The 20,933-nt window shown below is 62.5% G+C and overlaps 3 protein-coding genes across 4 annotated transcripts; 1 reads left to right on the top strand and 2 right to left on the bottom strand.

Annotated features, from left to right (window-relative positions):
* Positions 1–72: 72 nt before the first annotated feature.
* Positions 73–3,867, bottom strand: GOLGA7B (golgin A7 family member B). The gene is made up of 5 exons (XM_054637243.2): positions 3,608–3,867; positions 2,450–2,575; positions 1,918–2,070; positions 1,669–1,770; positions 73–1,555 (listed from the first exon to the last, which is right to left on the bottom strand). The coding sequence occupies exons 1-5, from the start codon at positions 3,617–3,619 to the stop codon at positions 1,451–1,453; spliced, it is 498 nt and encodes a 165-aa protein (XP_054493218.1). The 5' UTR covers positions 3,620–3,867; the 3' UTR covers positions 73–1,450.
* A 6,014-nt stretch (positions 3,868–9,881) lies between these two features.
* SFRP5 (secreted frizzled related protein 5) lies at positions 9,882–14,277 on the top strand. Its single transcript, XM_054637557.2, has 3 exons — positions 9,882–10,588; positions 11,269–11,346; positions 11,743–14,277. The coding sequence occupies exons 1-3, from the start codon at positions 10,057–10,059 to the stop codon at positions 12,081–12,083; spliced, it is 951 nt and encodes a 316-aa protein (XP_054493532.1). The 5' UTR covers positions 9,882–10,056; the 3' UTR covers positions 12,084–14,277.
* A 905-nt stretch (positions 14,278–15,182) lies between these two features.
* Positions 15,183–20,174, bottom strand: ZFYVE27 (zinc finger FYVE-type containing 27). 2 transcript variants are annotated; one of them, XM_054637503.2, is made up of 12 exons: positions 19,834–20,171; positions 19,686–19,756; positions 19,429–19,615; positions 19,165–19,260; positions 18,870–18,982; positions 18,043–18,173; positions 17,611–17,682; positions 17,438–17,458; positions 17,104–17,248; positions 16,761–16,807; positions 16,201–16,282; positions 15,183–15,983 (listed from the first exon to the last, which is right to left on the bottom strand). In XM_054637503.2, exons 1-12 carry the CDS (start codon positions 20,028–20,030, stop codon positions 15,919–15,921), a joined length of 1,227 nt encoding a protein of 408 aa, XP_054493478.1. In that variant the 5' UTR covers positions 20,031–20,171; the 3' UTR covers positions 15,183–15,918. The 2 variants fall into 2 exon arrangements, with proteins under 2 accessions (XP_054493478.1, XP_054493479.1); XM_054637504.2 differs by lacking the exon at positions 17,438–17,458 and having other exon boundaries at positions 19,834–20,174.
* Positions 20,175–20,933: the final 759 nt, after the last annotated feature.

Below are 20,933 nucleotides of genomic sequence, written 5' to 3'. Positions count from 1 at the left end.
CCAGCCTGATTCTGTGCCCCCACAGGATTGTCCTGCTCACCTCCCCAACACAAGAAGATGCAGGGTAGGCAGTGGGGGAAGAAGCGTGGGGTTTATTGAGGAAGGTCTCCATGCAGGGGTGGGGGGGCTCCAGCAGGAACGTTGAGGCCAGGGCCACCCCACACACACATCATGACTGAGCCAAAAGAAGTCCCACAGGGCAGGGTCCTCCCTCCAGGCTCCCAGGAGAGAAAGGCCAGCTTGGTTCAGCCCTGCTCCCAGATAGGAATTCTCCTTGGGGTGCTGGATGTCACATGGACCCTTCTATTTCCTGCTATCTGACCCCTGGACCATGAACCTCCACACCTTGCTGCCAGGCTCAGGTGCCCCTCAAGGTCCCTCTGACAGACCAGGCTGAGAATTGGGGCACTGGTGGCAGATGCATGCAGGACACGTGGGCAGGAGAGGACTCAGCAGTGTGAGAGGAAGGGTCCTTATGGAGCTGCCCCACTGGGCACCCTCCCTGCATTAGGGCAGGTCATGGGGCAGAGTAGGCAGGGGCTGCTGGGAGCTGGATACAGGCAAACTCTGCTAGGACTGGGCAGGGACCCTGCCTCACCCATGTCACAGCTCAGCCTCGACTGTGCCGGGCCATGAATGAGTCCAGGGCACATGGCACAGGGCATCACCATGCCCAGCACTGCAGCTCCCTGGCCTGGACACTGGGCTGGAGAGATGCATGGGTCCAGCTGGGGATGGCAGCAGGTCATGCAGGGAGCAGAAGCAAGTGCCCAGTGTCCGGGCAGTGAAGGTTGCTGCTGGAGAGGATGTAGTGCCAGATGGGGGAAGGGGCCAGGAGAGCAGCAATGGGGCAGTGGGTGGCACAGAGCTGGGGTGAACGCACGGCCCATCATGCAGAAGAAGCGGCACCAGTGCTCTGCCAGGCCCCCTGAACGGTGCACGAGCAGCAGCTGAGCCACACCACAGCACCAAGGGCAGGCTGTCCCCAGGAGGGGGTGCAGCAAGAGCTGTCAGTGCCTGTGAGTGTGGGGTTGTGCGTCCCCTGCTTAGCACTGCCTGAGGCTTTGCCAGTCCCAGCGCTCCCAGAGCCTGGCAACAGGGACACTGCCAGCTGGGACTGCCCCTAGCAGGGCAAGCTCCTTTTGCTTGTGGCAGGGGCGGCAGCACCCAGCACATGGAGGGCTGTAGGAGCCCCTTGGCAACAGTTCGGCTCAGTGGGAAGCACCTGGGATGCCCCAGCAGCAGTCCCTGCCCACAGTGGGTCCGAGCAGGGGCAGACCCACTGCGGGGGACAAAGAGCAGATGGGGGTGGGCAGCCCCACCCGGTAGCCCCGGCCTCCCCCTGCTGCTCTCGCTGGGCTCAGAAGCGGGTGCTCTGGTAGTGCAGCCTGCGGAGCTCGGAGAGGCCACTGTCCCGGCAGTACGAGTCCCTGCAGGGACTCCCGGCCAGTCACCGGCCCCCTGCCCCGCCTCCACCGCCCCCGCTGCTGCTGCTGGAGCTGCCGCTGCTGGAGCTGCCGCTGCTGCACCGGTCCTCGTAGATGGAGATCTCGATCTGGACCCTGCTAAGGAACACCGGTGAGATGTGCCAGCCCAATCACCCAGAACCCATGCCCAGTCTCCCCTCACCCTTGCCATGCCCCAAGCATCCCGCTGCCCAAAGGATACGACCCTCATGCCACGTTCCAGGGGGTCAGTGAGCAGCAGCCCCCGTGGCGCATAGATCTTCTCATTCTGGTCCTGGATGTACTTGGAGATCTTCTTCAGGACCTGTCAGCACAGGGAGGGACACTCAGGGCCTGCCAGCTTTGCTGTCTACTCTGGCCTCAGTCCCATGTTCCCTGTGACACTCCCGAGCCATCCCTGTGCCCACTGGCAGCTGTGCCCATCCCTGAACCCTCCCCTGCACCTCAGCACCTTCTCATAATGTGTCTCCATGCAGAGAAAGATGAAATAGGCAGTGGCACAGGCCAGGCACCCCTCGAGGTATGAGCTGCCCCCAATCTTCTCCGCCTCAGCGTAGAAGCCATTTAGGGTTTTCACAGTTTCCTCAAAAAGTTGCCGCTCAATCTAGGACAGAAACCAGGATGAAGAGGAGTCTGGCCAGGGACTGACTCCCTGCACCACCTTGTCCCCTTTCCTGGGGGGACTTGGAGAACACTTAACCCTCTCCTCCCTGCCCAGCTGATGCCTCAGCTTGCAGGCCCCTGCCCACTTCCCACCCATACCAAGACCTGCTGCACCTGCAGCCTTCACCAGAGCCTCCCAGCCCCCAGGAGCACCAAAGGCCTTGCCCACCAGCCAAGCCAGCTGTGATTGCATGCACCCAGTAGCACTGGCTGGCCCAGGGCCATACAACACCCCATAAGTCCCCACACCTTTAGACTCTTCTTCCCTCTGAGTCCCCATAGGGCACCCCCCCACCCTGACAACCTCTCAGACTCCCTACCCGGCTCTCCAGCTCAGGGGGAAACTTTGTCTGGAACTGGCACGTGGTCCCGTCACTGTAATCCCGCTGCACAAAGACCTTGGTGGCCAGGGACGCGCTGCGCCGCAGCTCCTGTAGGCTGTGCACCTGAGGGCAGAGGGTGAGACGGGGCCTGCAGCCAGGGGTGCTGGGCATCCTTGCTGGAGGCCTGGAGGCCTGGGGAGCAGCACCATTCCCCAGTGTCAGGGCCTGCAGGGAGCCCCTGGCACAGGCTGTGTCATGCCATGAGTACAGCCTGGCGCTGGAGGTGCAAGGCGGGGAGCGAGGGGAGGATGGCAGCAAGGGGAGGATGCTGTGGCAGCCCCTGCTCCACAGGAAGGAGGGTGACTGTGAGTGCTCCCACCTCAGGCTGGTGTCTGGTCTCAGCCCCAGTGGTTCCTGCACGCGTGTGTTGCCAGCGGGCCATGGCCCGGGGAGGGGATAGCCCCCCGGCCCCAGCAGTGCCCCAGAACACAGCCAACCCAACAGCTCCCAGGCTCCCGAGCAGGAGCAGAGACTGGGCAGTGAGGCTGCAGCAGTGGCCCAGCGGGTGGGCAGGCTGCAGTGGGGCGTCTTCATGAAAAGGACCGGCAGCCCCGGCAGCAGGTGCTAAGCCCTGACTCCCCACAGGGTGTGAGAGCCCGTGCCAGCCCCCGAGCTGCAGCCTGTGGGGCAGCTTTGGTGGCCGGAGAAGGGGATGGAGGCACCAGGTTGTGCCAAGGCCCGTCCCCGTGCTTCCTCTGGGTTCTATGGGGCTACTGCCTGCTCCGTTCCCCACAGACCGTCTGAGGCCGTCCCGCGTCCGACCCACGGCATGTGGGAGGAGAGCCCCCCGTCCCACAGCCCAACCCGGACCCGCTCCAGCCTTCAAAGGCGGCCTGCAGCCACCCTGCACCCCACAGCCCTTCAGGCCCCTCACCGGCCGCGCCCACGGAGCCCTCTCTGCCCCACACCGCTGTCCCCACGGACCCCCGCCCCGCGCTGTCCCCCCGCAGCAGCGCACCCCACGCGGACCGAGCCCCGTCGGTGCCGCTCCCCGGCAGCGCAGGGCGGCGGGACACCGCGGGCCGGGGAGCTCCGCCGCAGTCCGGCCCGGGGGCGCCGCCGCCGGGGCGCCCCCGCCGCGCCGCCCGCACCCACCTCCGTGGCCATGGCGCGGCGGGCGCCGGGCCGGGCTGTGCCGTGCCGCGCCGCGGGGACCGCACCGCACTGGCGCCGTCTCCGGAGCCGTGCGGAGCCGCGCGGGGCCGGGCGCTGTCCGCGGTGCTGCCGCGCCGAGGGGCGGAGGCGGGCCCGGCCGCCCCGTGTGCGCAGCCGCCCGGTCCGCCGCGGCCCGCCCCGAGGCACCGGGGATGGGCGCCTGCCGCCGCCGGCGCGGAGCCCCTGCGGACGGCGGCACCGAGTGCCCCGGGGCTGGCTCCGGAGTGGGGCTGCGAGGGAGGGCGGCTGCTGTGCGTCCCGGGGGTCCGGCAGGGCGAGTGCCGCAGCCCGGTATCTGCGAGATGCGGCCGGGGGTCCCTGGGGGAAGCCTGGCTGCCGAGGGGGCTGCCGGAGGTAACAGAGGGTGTGAGCGATCGTGAGAATGGCCCGGCAGGGATTTGGGGGGTCCACCGTGGGACTGGCAGAGCGCCGTGCCAAGGGACCTCATCTGAAGCTGTTTGTTTGCTAAGGAGTTGCAGCTGGTGCTGTGATCAGAGCGCGGGCAGACATCAAAGAGCAGAGCTAACGAACTCCCCGTTATCTCTGCCCATTGACAGCTCAATTAGAGCCGGAGAAATGCCAAACGGGGGGAACAGAGGCTCTCCCGGGAGGCGAAGCAGGGGGCCTCCCAGCTGGGCTGCAGTGGGGCGAGGGATGCAGTAGCTGGGCACAGGGCCCTCAGCAGGCAGGAGAGCTGCCAGCCTGCCTCAACACCTGGGCCGTGCCGGGGGCAGCGCCGGGCCCTGCGGAACATCTGCTCTGGCACAGAACATGGCTAACACAGATAGCACAGCTAACTCACAGCTAATTCACAGCTAACACACAGCTTACACAGCTAATACACACCTTACACACAGCTTACATACAGCTAACACAGCTGACACAGAGCTTACACAGAGCTTACACAGCCAACACACAGCTAACACACACAGCTAACACACACAGCTAACACACACAACACGCAGCTTACACACAGCTAACAGATAACACACCGCTAACACAGCTAACACAGCAAATGTGCCATAGCCAGCTGCCTGCAGCACAGGGGTAGCTCTGTCTGACTCCTGCTCCTTGCTCTGAGCACCAGCCCAGGCTTTGGGCAGGGCAAATGGAGGCCTGGGGGTGGTTGAAGGATGGCAGGGTTTGTGACCAAGAGACCAAAGGAACCATGCAGTCAGGGACCCCAGCTGGAGGGCTCATCTTCCCCACAGACACAAAGCCATGGATCCCGCAGCTTTTGGGGAAACCTGCTGCTCCCAAGGGTCAGAGGAACCCTGGCAGCCCACCCTCCAGAGCAGTGAGGCACATCCTGCCTCGATGGTGCCACAAAACCAAGGGGCGACCCTTGAGAGGGTGCTGTGTGAAGTCTCCCATGCACCCAGACACGTGCATGCACATTGGCACAGGCACTCGTGCATGCACTCAGGTGCCCACCCAGGTGCACATGCAGTGTGCTCACACACCTAAGCCTGTCCCCAGATGTCCCCAGCCCCTGCCTGCCATCTCCTTCCTGTGCTGCATGCCACTGCCACGTCAGTGCTGGCCTGCCCGCCTGGCAGGTCCCGCCGGTTGCCATGGCAATGCTGTGCCTGCCAGGAGATGGAGTTTGCTCTCCTCTGCTGCAGTGAGGGGCCAGGAGCAGCCGGGGGGTGCCCTCCCTGCCATCCCAGGCTCTGCCCATCATCCCACATCCTGTAGTGTTGCCCCAGGGTTGTCTCCTCTGGCTACACCAACCCAGCCCAAGCAAAGAACTTTTGGTTCTGGGCCCCATGTGCCTCACAGGCCATGGACCTGCTGTCTGCATGTGCATGTCCCATCCTTTGGTGGGACATCCCCCCGCCACAGGGAGCTGCCTTTTGCCAGCTATACTGCCCAGGAGGTAGCAGCAGGGACAGCAGGGGCTCAGGGTAGCCTCAATGTGCTGCATGGCCCTGCTGCCCTCCCCAGACCACTGCACTGTGAGGGATCCTGGCAGGGCTCTCACCCTTCTGCTTCCTCTGCTCAGCCCAAAGGGGTGATTTTTCAGGCTGCCCAGCAGCAGGGATAGGCATGGCTGATGCCAGAGCTGCCTTTACTCCCCTGCCTGGCTCCTCCCGTGCACCTGGGGTGGGCAGCTCTGACCTGTCTTGCAGACAGACCCCACAGATCTCTCCTTGCCCTCGGCCCTGGCTGACCTCCCAGAGGCCCTGGCCCTGGCCCCATGGGACAGACATGGGGCACACTTGGTACCCCTCTGGCCAGCCCTCAGCAGGCAATGTGCCCATCACACCACAGCAGGCATGGCCCAGCAGTGCCCCTGCTCCAAGCCCTGCACTTGACTCCCAGCCCAGGACCAGGGAGTGTCCCCTGTGTGTCTCTGGGTGCATGGTGCTGCACCTCATCCCAGCATCTCAACCCTCCCTGCAGTACAAGGATGACCAGGGCCCATGGAGGACAGCTGGAGCCCTGCAACCAGTCTGGGATCAACCCCTGTGGCTCCATCCTGCACCCACTGCCTGCTGAACCCCTCTCCAGCCTGTCAGAGCTGTCAGCAGCTCCAGCTCTGCTTCAAAGGGGCCACAGAAGGGCATGGCAGCTGCTACCCCTAGCACTGGAAGTGCTTTCAGTAATGGTGGGGAGCATGAGCTCACAATCCCAGCGAGGACAACGGTGACATTTGGGAGGTACAAACACAGTGTGATTAGCTGATAACCTTTCCTGAGAGATCCCAGGTGTGTGCACCTGGGAGGGAAAAGGGAGGGGGATGAGGCCCCCACACTGTGAGCCTCTGGAAAACAGCTCCAAATGCCCCAGCCTGCCCCTTCACACAGGACAAGGAGAGTGCCCCAAACGGGCACCAACTGACCCTACAGACTGGACACCCTGAGTGTGGACACCCCTCTGTGGCACCTGCAGCCCAGCTGTGTCCATCTGAGGGGTGGTTCCAGGACCCTCATTGCACTGGGAGCCCCCACAGAGGGTTTGGGCAGCCCCCCAGCACATCCCACAGAGTCCACATGCTGGGAGACACAGCATCCTCCTGCACACGGGCAGCAGAGGAGGATGTGGTTTCAGAGCAAGGTGCCAAGGTCTGCCACTAGCCAAGGAGCCGGCTGGGAGCAGGGACTGTGCGAGGATTGCTCCCCCACCGGGCATGGGGCTGTGGTGGGAGCAGACGTGGTGGGGCGGGGAGGGACAAACAGCACTGCAGAGCAGGTCCCCACGCATGGTGTCACGCTGTGAGGGAAAGGGACCCCTCCTCAGAGGGTCTGCACATGCGACATGCCCCCTCCCTGCCCTGCTGAGTGGGACCGAACGCCGGGGGCCGGGATCGGGGTGTCCGGCCGCGAACAGGGAGGGTCTGTGTGCGAGCTGGCAGGAACTGGGCAGGGCCGGGAGGTGCTGGCTGGGGGCTGGGAGGGCGCCGGGGCAGTCTGGGCTCCGCAGCTGGGCCGGGAGCGCTGCCAGCACATTCCTGGGGCTGCCGGGCAGCGGGAGCGTGTGTGGGCGCAGGGCAAGTGCACGGCGATCGCTGACCCGCCCGCTGCCCGCCCCGGCCGTGCCACATCACCCGGGCAGCCTCGGCCCCGCGGTGTCCCCGGTCATGCCCCAGCCTCCCGCGGCCGCTGCCAGGCGGGACCACCCGCCCGAGCCGTGCTGCCGGCCCAGCATTGCCCCCGGCCAGGCTGCTCTCCCGGGAGCTGCTGTGCAGGGACAGTGCCAGCGTGCCGCCCCCTCCTGGGACTCGGCATGGCCAGCCCCGGTGCGCTGCCTCTCCCAAAGGCCCCTGCTCCACACTGGGTGCAGCCCAGGAACCCGTGCGGGACTGGGGCAGGAAGGGCGAGGGGGTGGGAAAAGAGGAGGATGAGAGGTAGCCCACTCAGCCCACCCACCCAGTCCCTGGGGATGCATCTCTGCTGACAGAAACAAGGTCGGTAGCACCCAAAGCTGCGGCAGAAAAGTGGGTGGGACACAAGGATGGAAGGAGGCGGCCGGGACCGTGCTCAGCTGCTCCTTTCCTGGGGGCCTCCCTTCCCTGCTACAGGACCTGGTCCGTGCTACAGCCAGGCACGGGTCCCCCCAGGGAGGGTCGGGAGTGTCGAGGGAGCCCCCCAGGTGATGTGCTCTTACTGTGTCACCCTGGCTGGCCGTCCCCGAGGTCCCCACCGCAGAGGGGGCAGCCCCCATGGCCCCGCTTCTGGACTCGCTGCTGTGACAGTGGCACAGGCAGTGACACGAGCGGTGGCACAGCCAGCTTTCTGGAGTGACAGGAGCAAGTGTCTATCTCCCAGACAGCTGCATGGCTGCAGAACGGACATGTGGGCACCGGAGCAGCCTGAGCAGACAAGGCGCAGGGAAGGGTGCCAGTCTTGGGTCCATCCCCTTCTCCAGGGTACAGCCCAGATCAGCCTGGGACATCCTGGGTGGGAAAGGGTTAAGGAAGCAACGCGAGTGCAGCAGGGGCTCCCCAGAGCAGAGGCACAGACTCAGCTCAAGGTAAGGCTGCCAGGACACCCACGGGGGGCAGACACCGCTCTTGTGGGGCAGCCCTGCTCCCCACAGCACAGCCAGGAGGTGACTCAGGGCTCTAATGAAGGCGTCATGGCAGATGAAGGGCCTGGGGCAGCTGGCAGGGAGACCCTTGCTCAGCCCCAGCCTCGCCAGCCCCCTCACCTTCATCTGATGTGGTGCCAGCTGGCATAGAGGGCTCAGCACCCCCAACACCTTCCTGGGAGGAACTGGGGATGTAGAGGCCAGACTGGGCTGTGGGATGTGGCAGGCTGAGAGCCAGGAGCTGGTCCATGGTCAAGAGCAGGACAGTGCTGGCAGTGCCACAGGAACAGCCCAGGGACATGGCACACCCACGACTGTGCTCAGTATCAGCACTCTGGCAGCTCCACCCTGCACACCCGGCCTCCCTCTGCCTCTGCTCCCAGGCCTCACCAGCCCCTTCCCAGCCCAGCTCCCATGGCAATTACACCCTGCCCAAGCCCATCCATCACGGATTACCTATTTTCTATCAGCATTTATCTCCAGACAATCTTACTCCTGCCGTGACAGCCTGATGCCTCGATCACCCTCCCTCCTGCTACCAGGCAGCCCTGATAAGAGGCTGCTGTATCTTATCGGGCTCCCCGGCAGTTACACATTAATGGTGCCATCTCCGGGCTGGGTGGGATGAACCCAGCCCACCCTCGGGCTGGAAGCAAGCAGCACTGGGTGATGCAGTGACGGCTGCTGAGCACAGAGGGCATGGGCAGGGTGGGAAGGCTACAGGGAAGGGCAAGTTGTGCAGCTGAGGTTCCCAGCATTGTCCCAAAGCAGTACCCCAGCAGGGTTGGGGGGACAGTCCCTGCCCCCAGCCCAGGGCAAAGAGCAGCTGCTATCACTGCCTGCACTGGACTGTTTGCTCTCTCAGCCCATTAACAGAGCTGCCTTATCCGGTGGGCAGGGGCCAGCGGCCGCCCAAAGCCCGCTGGCCAGGCAGGGGCATCGATCATGGGAAAGGGAGGGGTGGCCCAGATAACCCCTGCAGACAAATGGGTTTCTAATGGGGTCTTAAGCCTTGCACCCCCCATCTCCAAGGGAATGGGGGAATGTCATCTGGGCAGGACCCTCATGTCATTTGGGCTCTAGCTTTGCCCACACCCTGAGCACTGGCAGAGCCTGGGTGCAGGCCCTTTGCTGGAAGGTGTAATCCCAGCTGTCCTGTGCGAGCAGACCATGCACTGCCCAAGGTACATGCTGGCAGAACCATCCATGAGAATAAGGACCCCATGCCCATGGCACTGCCTCATTGATGGCACACCTGGCACCTGGGTACAGGAGCCCTCCCAGGGCTGCAGCATGAAGCTTCTGGGGTGTCCTCTTCCTTAAACCCCAGCACCCCACGCATAGTCTTGGGAGAAAAGAGTGGGGAGTAGTGTGGCACAGGGTAGGAAGCAGGATCCCCTGCCCCAAGGCAGAACATGCCACTGGGGTGCCAGGTGGGATGGGGGCAGCAGGACTGATATGAATAATGGGGACAACTTGTACCCACAACACCTCGCCATGGACAGGCAAGCCAGCCCTTCTAGAAAGCATCACGCAGGGGGCACACAGAGCAGAGTGGGCTGGGGGGTGCATGCAGGGGGGCTCCCTGGGAGGGCGAGGGGCACTGGAGCACCATGTGCCAAGGAGGGAAGGAGGGAGGGAGGGAGGGAGGTGGCAGCGGTGCGGGCAAGCTAGGGGGAGCCGGGGGCCAGCCCCGGGGGGCCCGGCAGGCAGAGCAGATTGGCTGCCGGCGAGGTCTCCAACCTCCTTAGAAAGGGCAGCGGGCGTGGGAGGCGCTAAGGGAGCAGGCAGGGTGCCGAGCCACGCTCCCGTCCCGCTCGGCAGCCGCGGCCGGCAGCGGCGGGCGCGCAGCGGCGATGCCGCAGGCGGGCACCCACCCGCGCTCCCGGGGCACGGCGCTGCTGGCCCTGTCGCTGGTGCTGGCGGGGTCCCTGGGCGGCGGGCAGCACTACGACTACTACGGCTGGCAGCCCGAGAGCCTGCCCCACGGGCGCTTCTACGGGCGGGAGCCGCAGTGCCTCGACATCCCGGCCGACATGCAGCTCTGCCGCGACGTGGGCTACAAGCGCATGCGGCTGCCCAACCTGCTGGAGCACGAGACCATGGCCGAAGCCAAGCAGCAGGCCGGCAGCTGGGTGCCCCTGCTCGCCAAGCAGTGCCACACCGACACCCAGCTCTTCCTCTGCTCCCTCTTCGCCCCCGTGTGCCTTGACCGGCCCGTGTATCCCTGCCGCTCCCTCTGCGAGGTGGTACGGGACTCCTGTGCCCCCGTCATGGAGTCCTATGGCTTCCCCTGGCCTGAGATGCTGCACTGTGGCAAGTTCCCCTCTGACCACGAGCTCTGCATCGCCGTCCAGTTTGGGAACAGCAAAGCCACGCCGCCGCCAGGTAAGTGGGAAGGGTACTGTAGTGGGCTGGGAATGCATGTGGAGCCCCTGCACAGGTGTCCCTTCACCCCTCAGAGCACAGCCCAGGACACCAGTGCTGGCCAAGGACTCTTGTGTAACAGGGCAGGAGGGGGCACAGGATCAGCTTTGTCTTGGCACTATTGCCCAGAAGCACTGTGCTCCCAGCTGCCTGCATAGAGCTGTCCCGGGATGAGGAAGAACAGGGGATGAGGTGGGAGCTGCTGGCCGATCCACCGCAGTGCTGTGTCCCTCTGCCGCCACTGGGTCCCATGTCAGCAGGAGAGAGCATGCTGCACCTGCGGTGTCAGCCCCACACTGCTGCTACAGGGTGGCTGTCCCCTCAGCCAGGAGAGGGGACATCACCCAAAGGCAGCCTAGGCTCAGGGTCAGGGCTGTGACAGCCTTAGGCTGGGACCACCCTCACTGCTGCTGTGCTTCAAAGTGCCAGCATCTGATGGGAGGGTGTCCCCATATCTCCTCCCCTCCTGGGGAGTGACCCTGGCCAGCAAGGTGCTCTGTGCCTCTCTGCATCACCCCAGCACAGCTACCTAGGGAGCAGAGGAGCTGCTGGGGCTCTCCCAAGCGTGTCCCCGAGCAGCTGGCCCTGGTGACAAGTACCAGCAGCATGAAGCTGTGACACTAACTGGTCTCTCACCACAGTGTCCAAGATCTGCACCCAGTGTGAGATGGAGCACAAGGCGGATGGCATGATGGAGCAGATGTGCTCCAGTGACTTTGGTGAGTGCTGGGGTCTCCTTACCAGCCCCCCTGGACAAGGCTTTGCCTCCCCTAGGTCTGGCAGCTGGGGTGGGATTTGGCCAGAGGGTGGGGTTGTATGGGGACAGCCCCTGGGAGACCCCTGAGCCATTCCCTTGGACCCTTCATGCCTGGGATGGGTGCACCACACATTGGTGGGGGATAGGGGAGAAGACATCTGGGAGGGTCACTGGGGGCGTCTGCTGGACCCTCCCCAAACCCCTTTCCCCTCCTCACCCCGTAACTTCCCCAGAGACCCAACCCAGGGGTGGGCTGCACCCTGTCCTGCCCAGGTGCCCGGCCCAGGCCCTCCCCTCCCCAGCATCCAGCCGTGCTCCCTCCCTCCCTGCCCCAACCGTACCCCGCTGCCCCACACAGTGGTGAAAATGCGCATCAAGGAGGTGACGGAGGAGAACGGGGAGCGCCGGCTGGTGGCTGCCCAGAAGAAGAAGGTGCTGAAACTGGGCCCGCTGAAGCGCAAGGACACCAAGAAGATGGTGCTGCACATGAGGAACGCGGGTACCTGCCCCTGCCCCCAGCTCGACAGCCTCAGCGGCAGCTTCCTGGTCATGGGCCGCAAGGTGGGCGGCCGCCTGCTCCTCCTGGCCATCTACCCCTGGCAGAAGCACAACAAGGAGATGAAGTTTGCAGTCAAGTTCATGTTCTCCTACCCCTGCCCGCTCTACCATCCCCTGCTCTATGGGGCTGGGCAGCACTAGGGCTTTTTGCCCACCCTGCCCTTTCCCAGAACTCCTGCACTGGCCCAACATCCCACCCCTGGCTTCTCTGGCTGCACCCCAGGACCTCAGCCCTGCTCACCTCAGGCCCTTGGCTGTGCCCCAGAACCCAGCTGTGCACCTGCAGGATTCCCTGCTGCATTTGTGGGAGCCCTGATCCACAGCCAGGACACCTGCCTCTTCCCAAGACCCCTACTCTGCGCCCCTGGGATCCCTGTTCTGCTCCCAGGACCCTCACCCCTGTCCAGGACCTTAGTCTGGACCCAGGACCCTTGTTCTGCATGCTTGTGAGCCCCAGTCTGTACTGGACACCCTTGTCTACTCCCAGGTTCCCCACCCAGAAGCCCAGAGACCCTTGCTTTCATTTAGGATCCTTGCTTGGCCTCCTTGGCTACACCTGGGACCCCTCCCCTGCAGCCATGTCCTTTGCCCAGCTCCCTCATGATATGCCACAGACCCTCAGCCCCCCCAGTCCCTGTTCCAGCCCACCAACACATCCCATCCCCTCACCTGGAGCTCACATCCAGCCCTGGATTATCTCACCTTCCAGAGATCCAGCCCAGGCAGGTCCCTCTTGCCCCTCTGTTCCCACTGACTGACTCCCTCCAGACCCAGTGGCCAGAGCTGCACAAACCCTTCCTGGGCTCCCCCACTCCCCATAGCACAGGGCTCACACCTCCAAGTGCCCCAGAGCAGCCCTGCTGCATCCCTTGCACACACCCTGCTGTGACCCAGCCACGCACCCCTCGCCCACCAACACCACAGTAAATTATTCCAGCTCGGAGAAGTCTGTGTGCCACTCACTGCAGCTCGTGGGTATGAGCCCCTTGGGGTTCCCTCAGGCACCCCAGAAGATTGGGAGGGGGGTCCCAGTCCTGCCCACTGAGTGAGGCAGCCTGAGAGAGAGAGGTCACCTCAGGATCTGGCTCTAGTCCCACTCCAGGTGCTGTGCCCAGAGCCTGAGCCTGGGCAGTCCAGCCAAGCCAAGGGATGTGGTTCCTGGTGGTCACAGACATCCCTGGAGACTCAGGCACCCCTGCCACTCCAGGGAGCCTGGGAGGGCATTGGGATGAGTAGGATGGGGGGACAGGGCCATCACTGCTGCTGGAGCCTCACAGCTGGGTTTAGCTGTGGTTTGCCAGGGAAGTTTCTTCCTTTGTCACCCCAGGGGATAAATCCATGGTCTGAGAGCTCACAGCACTTGTGAGAATCCTGGCACTGAGCATCAAAGGGGGCAGATACTGGACCAGGCAGCCTCCAACCCCATCCTCCCCACACCATACCATCTGAAAGTCCTCTCTGCAGCTCCCTGCCAGCCCTGCTCGGCTGCCAGACCTCCCATGCCACAGCCTCCAGCCTCCTCCAAAATGATTCCTAGGGCCACCCACCTGCAAAAGCCGGCACCTTCCCAAAACCCCGAGGAGCAGGGCAGCCCTCAGCCCAGCCCTGAGGGCAGCAGGGGCTGTGCCTTAGCTCAGCTGGACTCCCCCAGTTGCCCCCCCAGTCCCAGCTGGCAGAGGGCAGCTTTAGGGACCCCATCATTCCTGCAGTGCACACTGGTATCCACCCATCCCAAAGGGTGAGGGGGCCCAAGGTGCTGCCAGGACATTCCCCCAGTGCCTGCCTGCCTGACACTGCCTTCTCTTCAGAGCTGACCAGCCTCAGGGAGCTCCTGGGACAAGAAGGAAATTGAGGCTGCAGGATGTCTGCACCCACCCTCTTCTGGCTGACAAGAGCACTGTGCACCTGCCCTGCTCTGGGCTGACCTCTTCTCCCTCTGCCCTCCTTGGGCATGGCCTTGGCCCCACTGGTCAGCCTCCAGAGCCCCAAATCTCCCACTCTGGCCCCACAGCCAGCCAGGAACATGGGGCAACCAGCCCCTGCCCCAGCCTTGCACCAGAAATGGGCACTCCTCCCTGGGGAAAAATAAAAAGGGGGAAAAAATTCAAAATTATAGGTTTGTTCAGAGCTTGACTGCGAGCACACTTTCATAGGAATAAACACTGTCAATTACATTTTATTGCAAAACTTAAAAAGCATAAATAAAACCCCATCTCCCACAGCCTAAGTTTATCTGTAGCCCTCTGTATTCTGTGTCATTAGCATCTTCCCAGAGAGTGTTCAGACATACATGGCCATAGTGCTCACTGCTCCAAGTGTTTTCTCTAGAAAATGAGTGGCTCCTCTGCCTCCCACTGTCAGCTGTCTCATCAAGCTGACCCCTCACAGTCCCTCACAGCCCAGTAATACCCCATTGCAGACACCCTCACAAACACACCCACAGCTCTTGTGGTGCTACACAGCCCCCTTCCCAATGTTACAGCTGCTCCACTGCCCCCACTGCTCAGCCCTCTGCACACCACTCCCCTGCACACCCAGCACAAGCCAGACACCCTCATCATCAAATGCCAAGTCCAGATTTTCTCCAAATTTCCATGCAAAGGAGTTTATGAGCCCACAGCCAAGCTAAGTGTTGAGGCTGCCTGCCACACAGGATCTCCCACACTGGTGGGATGTGGAGCTTGCAGCAGGGTCTGGGTTCCAGCAACTTCTCAGACTAGTGGGTGTCACAGCCTGGTGGGCACCGACCCCCCAGATTCCCTGGCTTGGGGGAAGCTGCAGCTGGCTGGCAGGGACCCAGGCCACGGCTGTTCCCAGCTGCACAGCAGCCAGGGTCACATTCCTGGGATAGCTGGGGGCTTTGCTGTTCACACAAGGAAAGGTCATCCTTGTGCACACAGGCAGCTGGTGGGACCAGCACCCGGGGAGGGCAGGGGAAGGAGCAGCCACGGGAGGCAGAGGAAGCTCAGTAGCTCCTGTCAGAGCTGAGGTGCTCCCTGGCTCCAGCCCAGCAGGATCCAGCCCTGGCACAGCTGACAGGCAGCTGCACACAGCTCTGAGCAGGGGGCAAACAAGGCTACAGCAGGACACAAGATGGGAATTCCAGTAAAGCGTGGAGAGCTGGTGGCACAGAACACCATTTGTCCAGGAGCACCTGCAGGATAGCAGGGCCAAAGCCACAGAGGTGTCAGAGTGACCTGGGCCTGGGACAGCTTTTACTGGTATGACACAAGAGCCAGCTGAGGACAAGAGATTTATTGATCATTCTCTATATGCATTTATATATTAATCTGTAGTAGAAAGCAGCAGTCACTAAGTGCACAGAGCAGCACCAACTCCTGCCTTTTGTCACACTGGAGACCCAGCCACACAGCCCAATCCAAACTCATTCTCTTTCCTCCTCCGGGTTACAGCCAAATTCAGGGGTAAAAGACTAAACCTGCAGGCTGTGAGGGTGAGGAGCACAGGAGTGGCTAGCAGAATCTCAGCTGAGCCAGTCTAGACCCCAAGGGATGCAGGAGGAGCTCTGAATTGATCCCAAAAATACAGTCACTTATAGCACAGTGCTGGGAAAGGTAGGGACAGAGTCCTGAGGTTGTTCTGCCCCAGCCAGGAGGTGAAGGCAGGACCACAAGTAGGAAGGATGGCTCTTCCATCACTGAGCCAGGCCAAAGGGCCTGGACAAGCACGTGGCAGGGCACAGCAAGTGCCAGAGAGCACCCAGGGCTTGGAGCAGCTGCAGGGATGGGGCACAGCCGTGGGCAGTGCTCCACCACAGTGACCCAGCTGGTGCATGGCAAGGAAGGCTGGTCCGTCCAGCCTGGCGCTGGCAGGAGGAGCACAAGTGCAAGCGTCCTCTGGCAGGGGAATGCCATGCTGGGATCCAAACACTCCAGGCTCCCAGTGGCAAGGGTGCCTGCCCGCTGTCCCAGGTGTCAGGCAGTGCAGGACACAAGAGCTGGCTGGGCCTGTTTCATCACTTGATGAGCACCTGGTTGCAGAGTGCGCACACAAACACTGTCTCCTTCTGAGCCTCCGGGGCTGGAAAGGAAAGCAAATGTCAGATCCCCCTTTCCCACCATGGGCTAGGGACCCCAGCCACAGAGCTGCTTCAAGAGCTGCAAATTCATCACTGCTCTGTCCCGAGCCAGGCTGTGATGGGCACGTCCTGTCTACCCTCCCCACCAGGGCTGGGGCAAATGCCTGGGCACACAGAACAGGGGGAAGCAGAAGCTCTTCCCTCCACCTTTCAACTCACCCGTGGCTCCCATCACAGCCTTGGGGACTTTGAAGGAACAACACCTGGAGCAGAAGCTGTTCCCACAGTTACTGCAGCTCCGCTGTAGAGAAAGATGGAGGTGAGACCCAGACGTGGTATCAGACTAACCCAGGAATAAGTGAAAGGGGTCAAAAGTCTATACCTGCTTCTGAGAACTGCCCACAGACTGTGTGCCAAGCATTGCACACAGGGCTCAGATAAGGCAACAGGTCATTCCCACTAGCAGACCCATGCTCTACTTCACCACAAAGGCCACAGGAAATGGACTAAACCAGGGCACAGAGCAGGTACCTTCTACAATAACACATGGGTTTGGCCTGAGGCAGCTTCCAAAGGAGTAAATGGACAAATGCTGTACAACACAAGGGATCCCTGGTGCCATTAGGCATGTGACAACACCCAGCATTTAGCTGAGGTCATTTGGGCTGTGACCAAGGCCAGACACCTGAGCTGCTGGAGAAAGCTGGGGCAAGCCAGACATGAGCAACACCTCCGCCCCAGGTGCAGACAGCAAGCTGGGACAGAAGCTGAAGACTCACCCTCTTCTTGAGCACAGAGAAGGTGGCAGCACAGCCCGTGCAGTTCCCTGAAAGAAAGAGAGCAGAGGTCAGGCAGGGCTCTGCTGCCTGGGGCTGCAAGTGGCACAAGAACATCTACAGCTGTTGTAAAGGCTCAGCTCAGAGGTGACACTGCTGCACCTTCCATCCTTGCCCTTCCTCGGAGTGCTGGGACTGTTCTCCACACAGAGTGGAAAAGGTCACTGGAGGTGTCAGCACAGCCTAGCAAGCACCACACACCCTCTCCCAGTCCTCTGGTCACCACTGGAAGCAGCACAGAGCCCAGGCTGCTGAGCTCCCCAGCAGCACCTGCTCCCAAACTCACCAAAGTTGTTGCTGGGGTAGCGCTTGCGCAGGCGCTCGGTCAGGCGGGACACCTTGCTGCGGATCACCTCATTTTTGCTCATAAAACCATTGTCTGGGAGGCTGAGGTCAAAATCTGCTGAGCACTGAGAGCTCTCATCATCCTCCTGCAGAGAGCAGAGCCAGCTGAGCACAGCAGGGAGGCTGGGGGCACACTGAGGGCTGCAGGGCAGCCCACGCCAGAGGCAGGCACCCGACAAGCCGGGTGCGGCACCTGGCATTTCTACAAGCCACCAGCAAACCAGGCAAAGCTCCAGCTGGGAGGAGATCCCACACCCTGGCATGGCAGTACTCACCATGACCAGCAGCTGGTTCTCCTTCTCCCGCAGCATGGGACAGAGAGGAGAGTGAGCACACACAGAGTCAGAGGCACCCAGCCCCACAGTCACTCTCTCTGAGCACCCAGTTTGCCCAACAAGGTCTTTGTCCCTTTCCCACCTCAGCTGCCCCACCCCAACCAGCCTCAAACCTCAATTGCATCTTTGAACTCTTCATCAGGTTCTGCCTCCTCTGCTTCCTCCACACTGCCAGGGGTAAGGTCCTACAAGAGATTCACAAAGCTAGTCCTGCTGTTCCCCTGCCTCTGTTCAAAGGTGGCCCCACATTTCTGGGTAGGTTCCAGGACAATGGATCTGGCCCCAGGCAGCCTCACAAATGACACAAGTGTCAGAAGGTGAGGTGAGCCCCTGCCTCCTCAGACCACATCCTTACATGTGGCAAAAGGACTGAGCCAAGCCCGAGGGCACAGAGCAGCAGCCCAGTAACTCAGAAGTAGCTCACAGGCTTCCAGCAAAGCTGGCAGCTGGGAGAAGTTTGTGTGTAGAGGGACACAGGCACAGTCAGACCCAAGGGCTGACTCTGCAGCTTCCACCCCACAACTGCCAGCCTGCCCCTCTCTCACCTCTGCACTGGTGGGGGTGGGGGTCCGATCTGGGGCAGCAGCTGGTGGCAGGGGTTCAGCAGGTTCTGGAGTGCTCTCGAGGGGTTTGGAGCCCACACACTGCTCGATGGAGGCCTTGAGCTCCATTATCACTGGTAAAAAGGGAAATACAGCTGGAGTAGGGTGGCATTTCCCTACTCCCAGCGACATCACACAAAAGCCAACTGCAAGACCTGATCTCCAAGGTTCAAGGTGGGGCATTGACACACTCCTCTGTTCACACATCAAAGTCAGGAGAGAAAGGAAGCCCCCCCCCACCCCCCACCACCACCTGCCCCAGCTCAGCTCAGGACAAGGAACAGCAGGAGCCAACATCACAGCTCAGACACATCCAACACTCCTCCAACACGAGCCACAGAAGAGGACTCCTCTCCCTTCCAATGGCATGTTTTCAAGCCTGTGTCATATACTGCCACAGGCACTGAATGTGTTTGAAGTCCTGAAGAGCAGGGTCAGGGATCAAGAGAGACGGAGAGGCTCACACACAACTTGCATTGACAGACCCTGGTTTGCCACACCACAGAGAAGGAAATGGCACCTGGGCTGGAACACAAATCAGGGGAGACTCTCACCTCCAACAGCTGAGCCCCAGGAGCATACCACCCACCCTGGGCTGCTGAGCACCACCCCTAGGGCATCATTGCCTTCATGGGGGTTCAGGGTCTATGGCAGAGCCTGACATGGGACAGTAGGCTCATGTGACGGAGAGGTCCAGGGAAGGATCCCTGGCTTCAGAGGGCCTTTCCTCAGCCCATCCCACACAGGGCACTTCCAGCCAGGTGTCATACCTTGGTAGAACTGGGTGTTGCCCAGAAAGAGGGTGCTATTGAGGATGGCCAGGACCCAGCAGAGGGGCAGCAGGTAGAGGACACAGATAGTGCCCAGTAGCGCCCCATAAAACCTGTGGAAAACAGCAGGATACTGTGGTCAAGTCAGTGCAACTCACGCACAAACTCCTTCCTTCATCTGGTGTTCCATCTGTTCTCTCCAAGTACCAAACAAATCAAACACAGCACCACAGGCCTGGCTGAGCCCCTCTCCCCACCAAGCCCACCACAGGGTGCCTGACCCAGTACTACTCACTGGGAAGAGACAGTGGGATTCTCCCAGTACAGCACACGGTACACTGCCTCACAGCTGCAGCACATCCCGTTCAGAAACCCCTCCAGCTGGATCAGGCTGCGAATGAGACAGTCACAAAAAAACCCACAAACACACACCCTCGTTCCCCACATTCACATGAGTTACAGCAGCCAAACTGCAACCAAACTGCACAGCCTCCAAGAAGCCTTTGTGGCTGCAGAGGCCCCCCACAGTCCCAGCGCTGGGGAGGCCCCAGGCACTCACAAGCTCTTGACCTGGGCGATGGCCTCCTGCCGCGAGAGCTGCACCTTGCGCAGATCCTCCCTGCGGATGCTGTGGTACCTCCTGCGCACCAGCTCCGGCTCCGAGGGCCGGGCCCGGCACGTCTCCTGCAGATAACCCAGCAGGGCCGGCACCGCCACCAGCAGGGCGAGCACCGAGTACCAGGCAGCTGGAAGAGGCGGGACAGCGTCAGCCCGGAGGGTCCGGGAACGGGAGCAGCCCCGACCCCCGGGACGCACCTTGGCCGAGGGTGAGCAGGAGGAAGTTGAGGCCGAGGCAGACCAGGAGAGAGCACACGGGCCGCTGCCACCTGCCGACAGGGGGAAGGCCAGGGACATGAGACCCGGGCACGGTCCCGGTCTCGATCCTGGCCCAGCCCGCACCTACCGGAGGAGGGAGCGGACACCGTCGGCGGCGTCCCGCAGCGGCTCCAGGTAGAGCTCCAGCCGCCGGTAGCTCCGCACCAGCTCCAGCAGGTCGAAAGCAGCGGCGGCCTTGGGCGGCGACGGCTCCGGCGGGGCCTCAGCAGCTCCCGCCGCCCCTTCGGGGCCGCCTGCCGCCCCGTCCCGCTCCACCGCCTGCATGACGGGACCGGGGCCGGGAATCGAGCGGCCCCGCCGCGCTCGGCCCGACACCGCCGCGCGCTCCCGTGACGCGGCGGGCGCGCCGTGAGCTCCGTGCGGCCAATGGGAGCGGCGCGCCGGGAGCCCCGCCCGCGGAGAACGGGAACGGGCCGCGCCCGGCGCTCCGGGCCCGCCCGGCTCCGCCCGCGCTGCGTGCCCGCCGCCCTGCTGGGGCCTGCGGGCCGGCACGCCCTGGGCGGGAGGCGCGGGGCGGAGTCTCGGTGAGCCCGGTCTAGACACGGGACCCGGCCCGGTCCCGATTCGGGTCTGCTGTGGTGTAGGGCTCACTCACAGCCTGGATCCGGTCCCAGTCCAGGGCTGAGCACTGATCCGTGTCTAGTCCAGGTCCAGGACTCAGTCCCAATCTGCGTTTTGGCGTGGCCTGCATCCAGCTGTGACGGTCGCGGTGGGTTTGTCCCCGTGAGGTTGCTGGGCCACCTCTCCCCACGGAGAGACCGGGGGGCAGCCTCACACCGAATCCTTGGAGGGGAGCAGCAGGTTCCCCACAGGCCCTGAGCGTGGCTGGCAGCTCATTCGCTGCCCCTCCATACCCCCAAAGCAGCCCAGCCCTGGGTGCACTGGCACTGTCCTGCCCAGCAGCCTGCAGCCCTGCTCACACTGCTCAGGGCACCATGGGCCGTCCTAAAAGGTGCTTGCAGTAGACCAGGGATGCTGGCTCCCAGAGATGCTCTGGGGATCCTGGATTCTGTCTGATGCCAAAAGTTGTAACTTCGTTATAACCCTGTGCTGGCTCTTGGACAATGAGGGTACAGTGCTGCTGCCGACTGCCTGCAGCCTCTGATGAACAGGGCATGTGTCCCATGGGCACAAGGCTGGGGACCCAGTGACACCCCAGCTGCAGGT

This window comes from Agelaius phoeniceus, chromosome 9, assembly GCF_051311805.1.
Source record: "Agelaius phoeniceus isolate bAgePho1 chromosome 9, bAgePho1.hap1, whole genome shotgun sequence".
Taxonomy (NCBI): domain Eukaryota; kingdom Metazoa; phylum Chordata; class Aves; order Passeriformes; family Icteridae; genus Agelaius; species Agelaius phoeniceus.
Note: the sequence above shows the minus strand (reverse complement) of the source record. Positions and strands in the feature narration are given on the sequence as shown.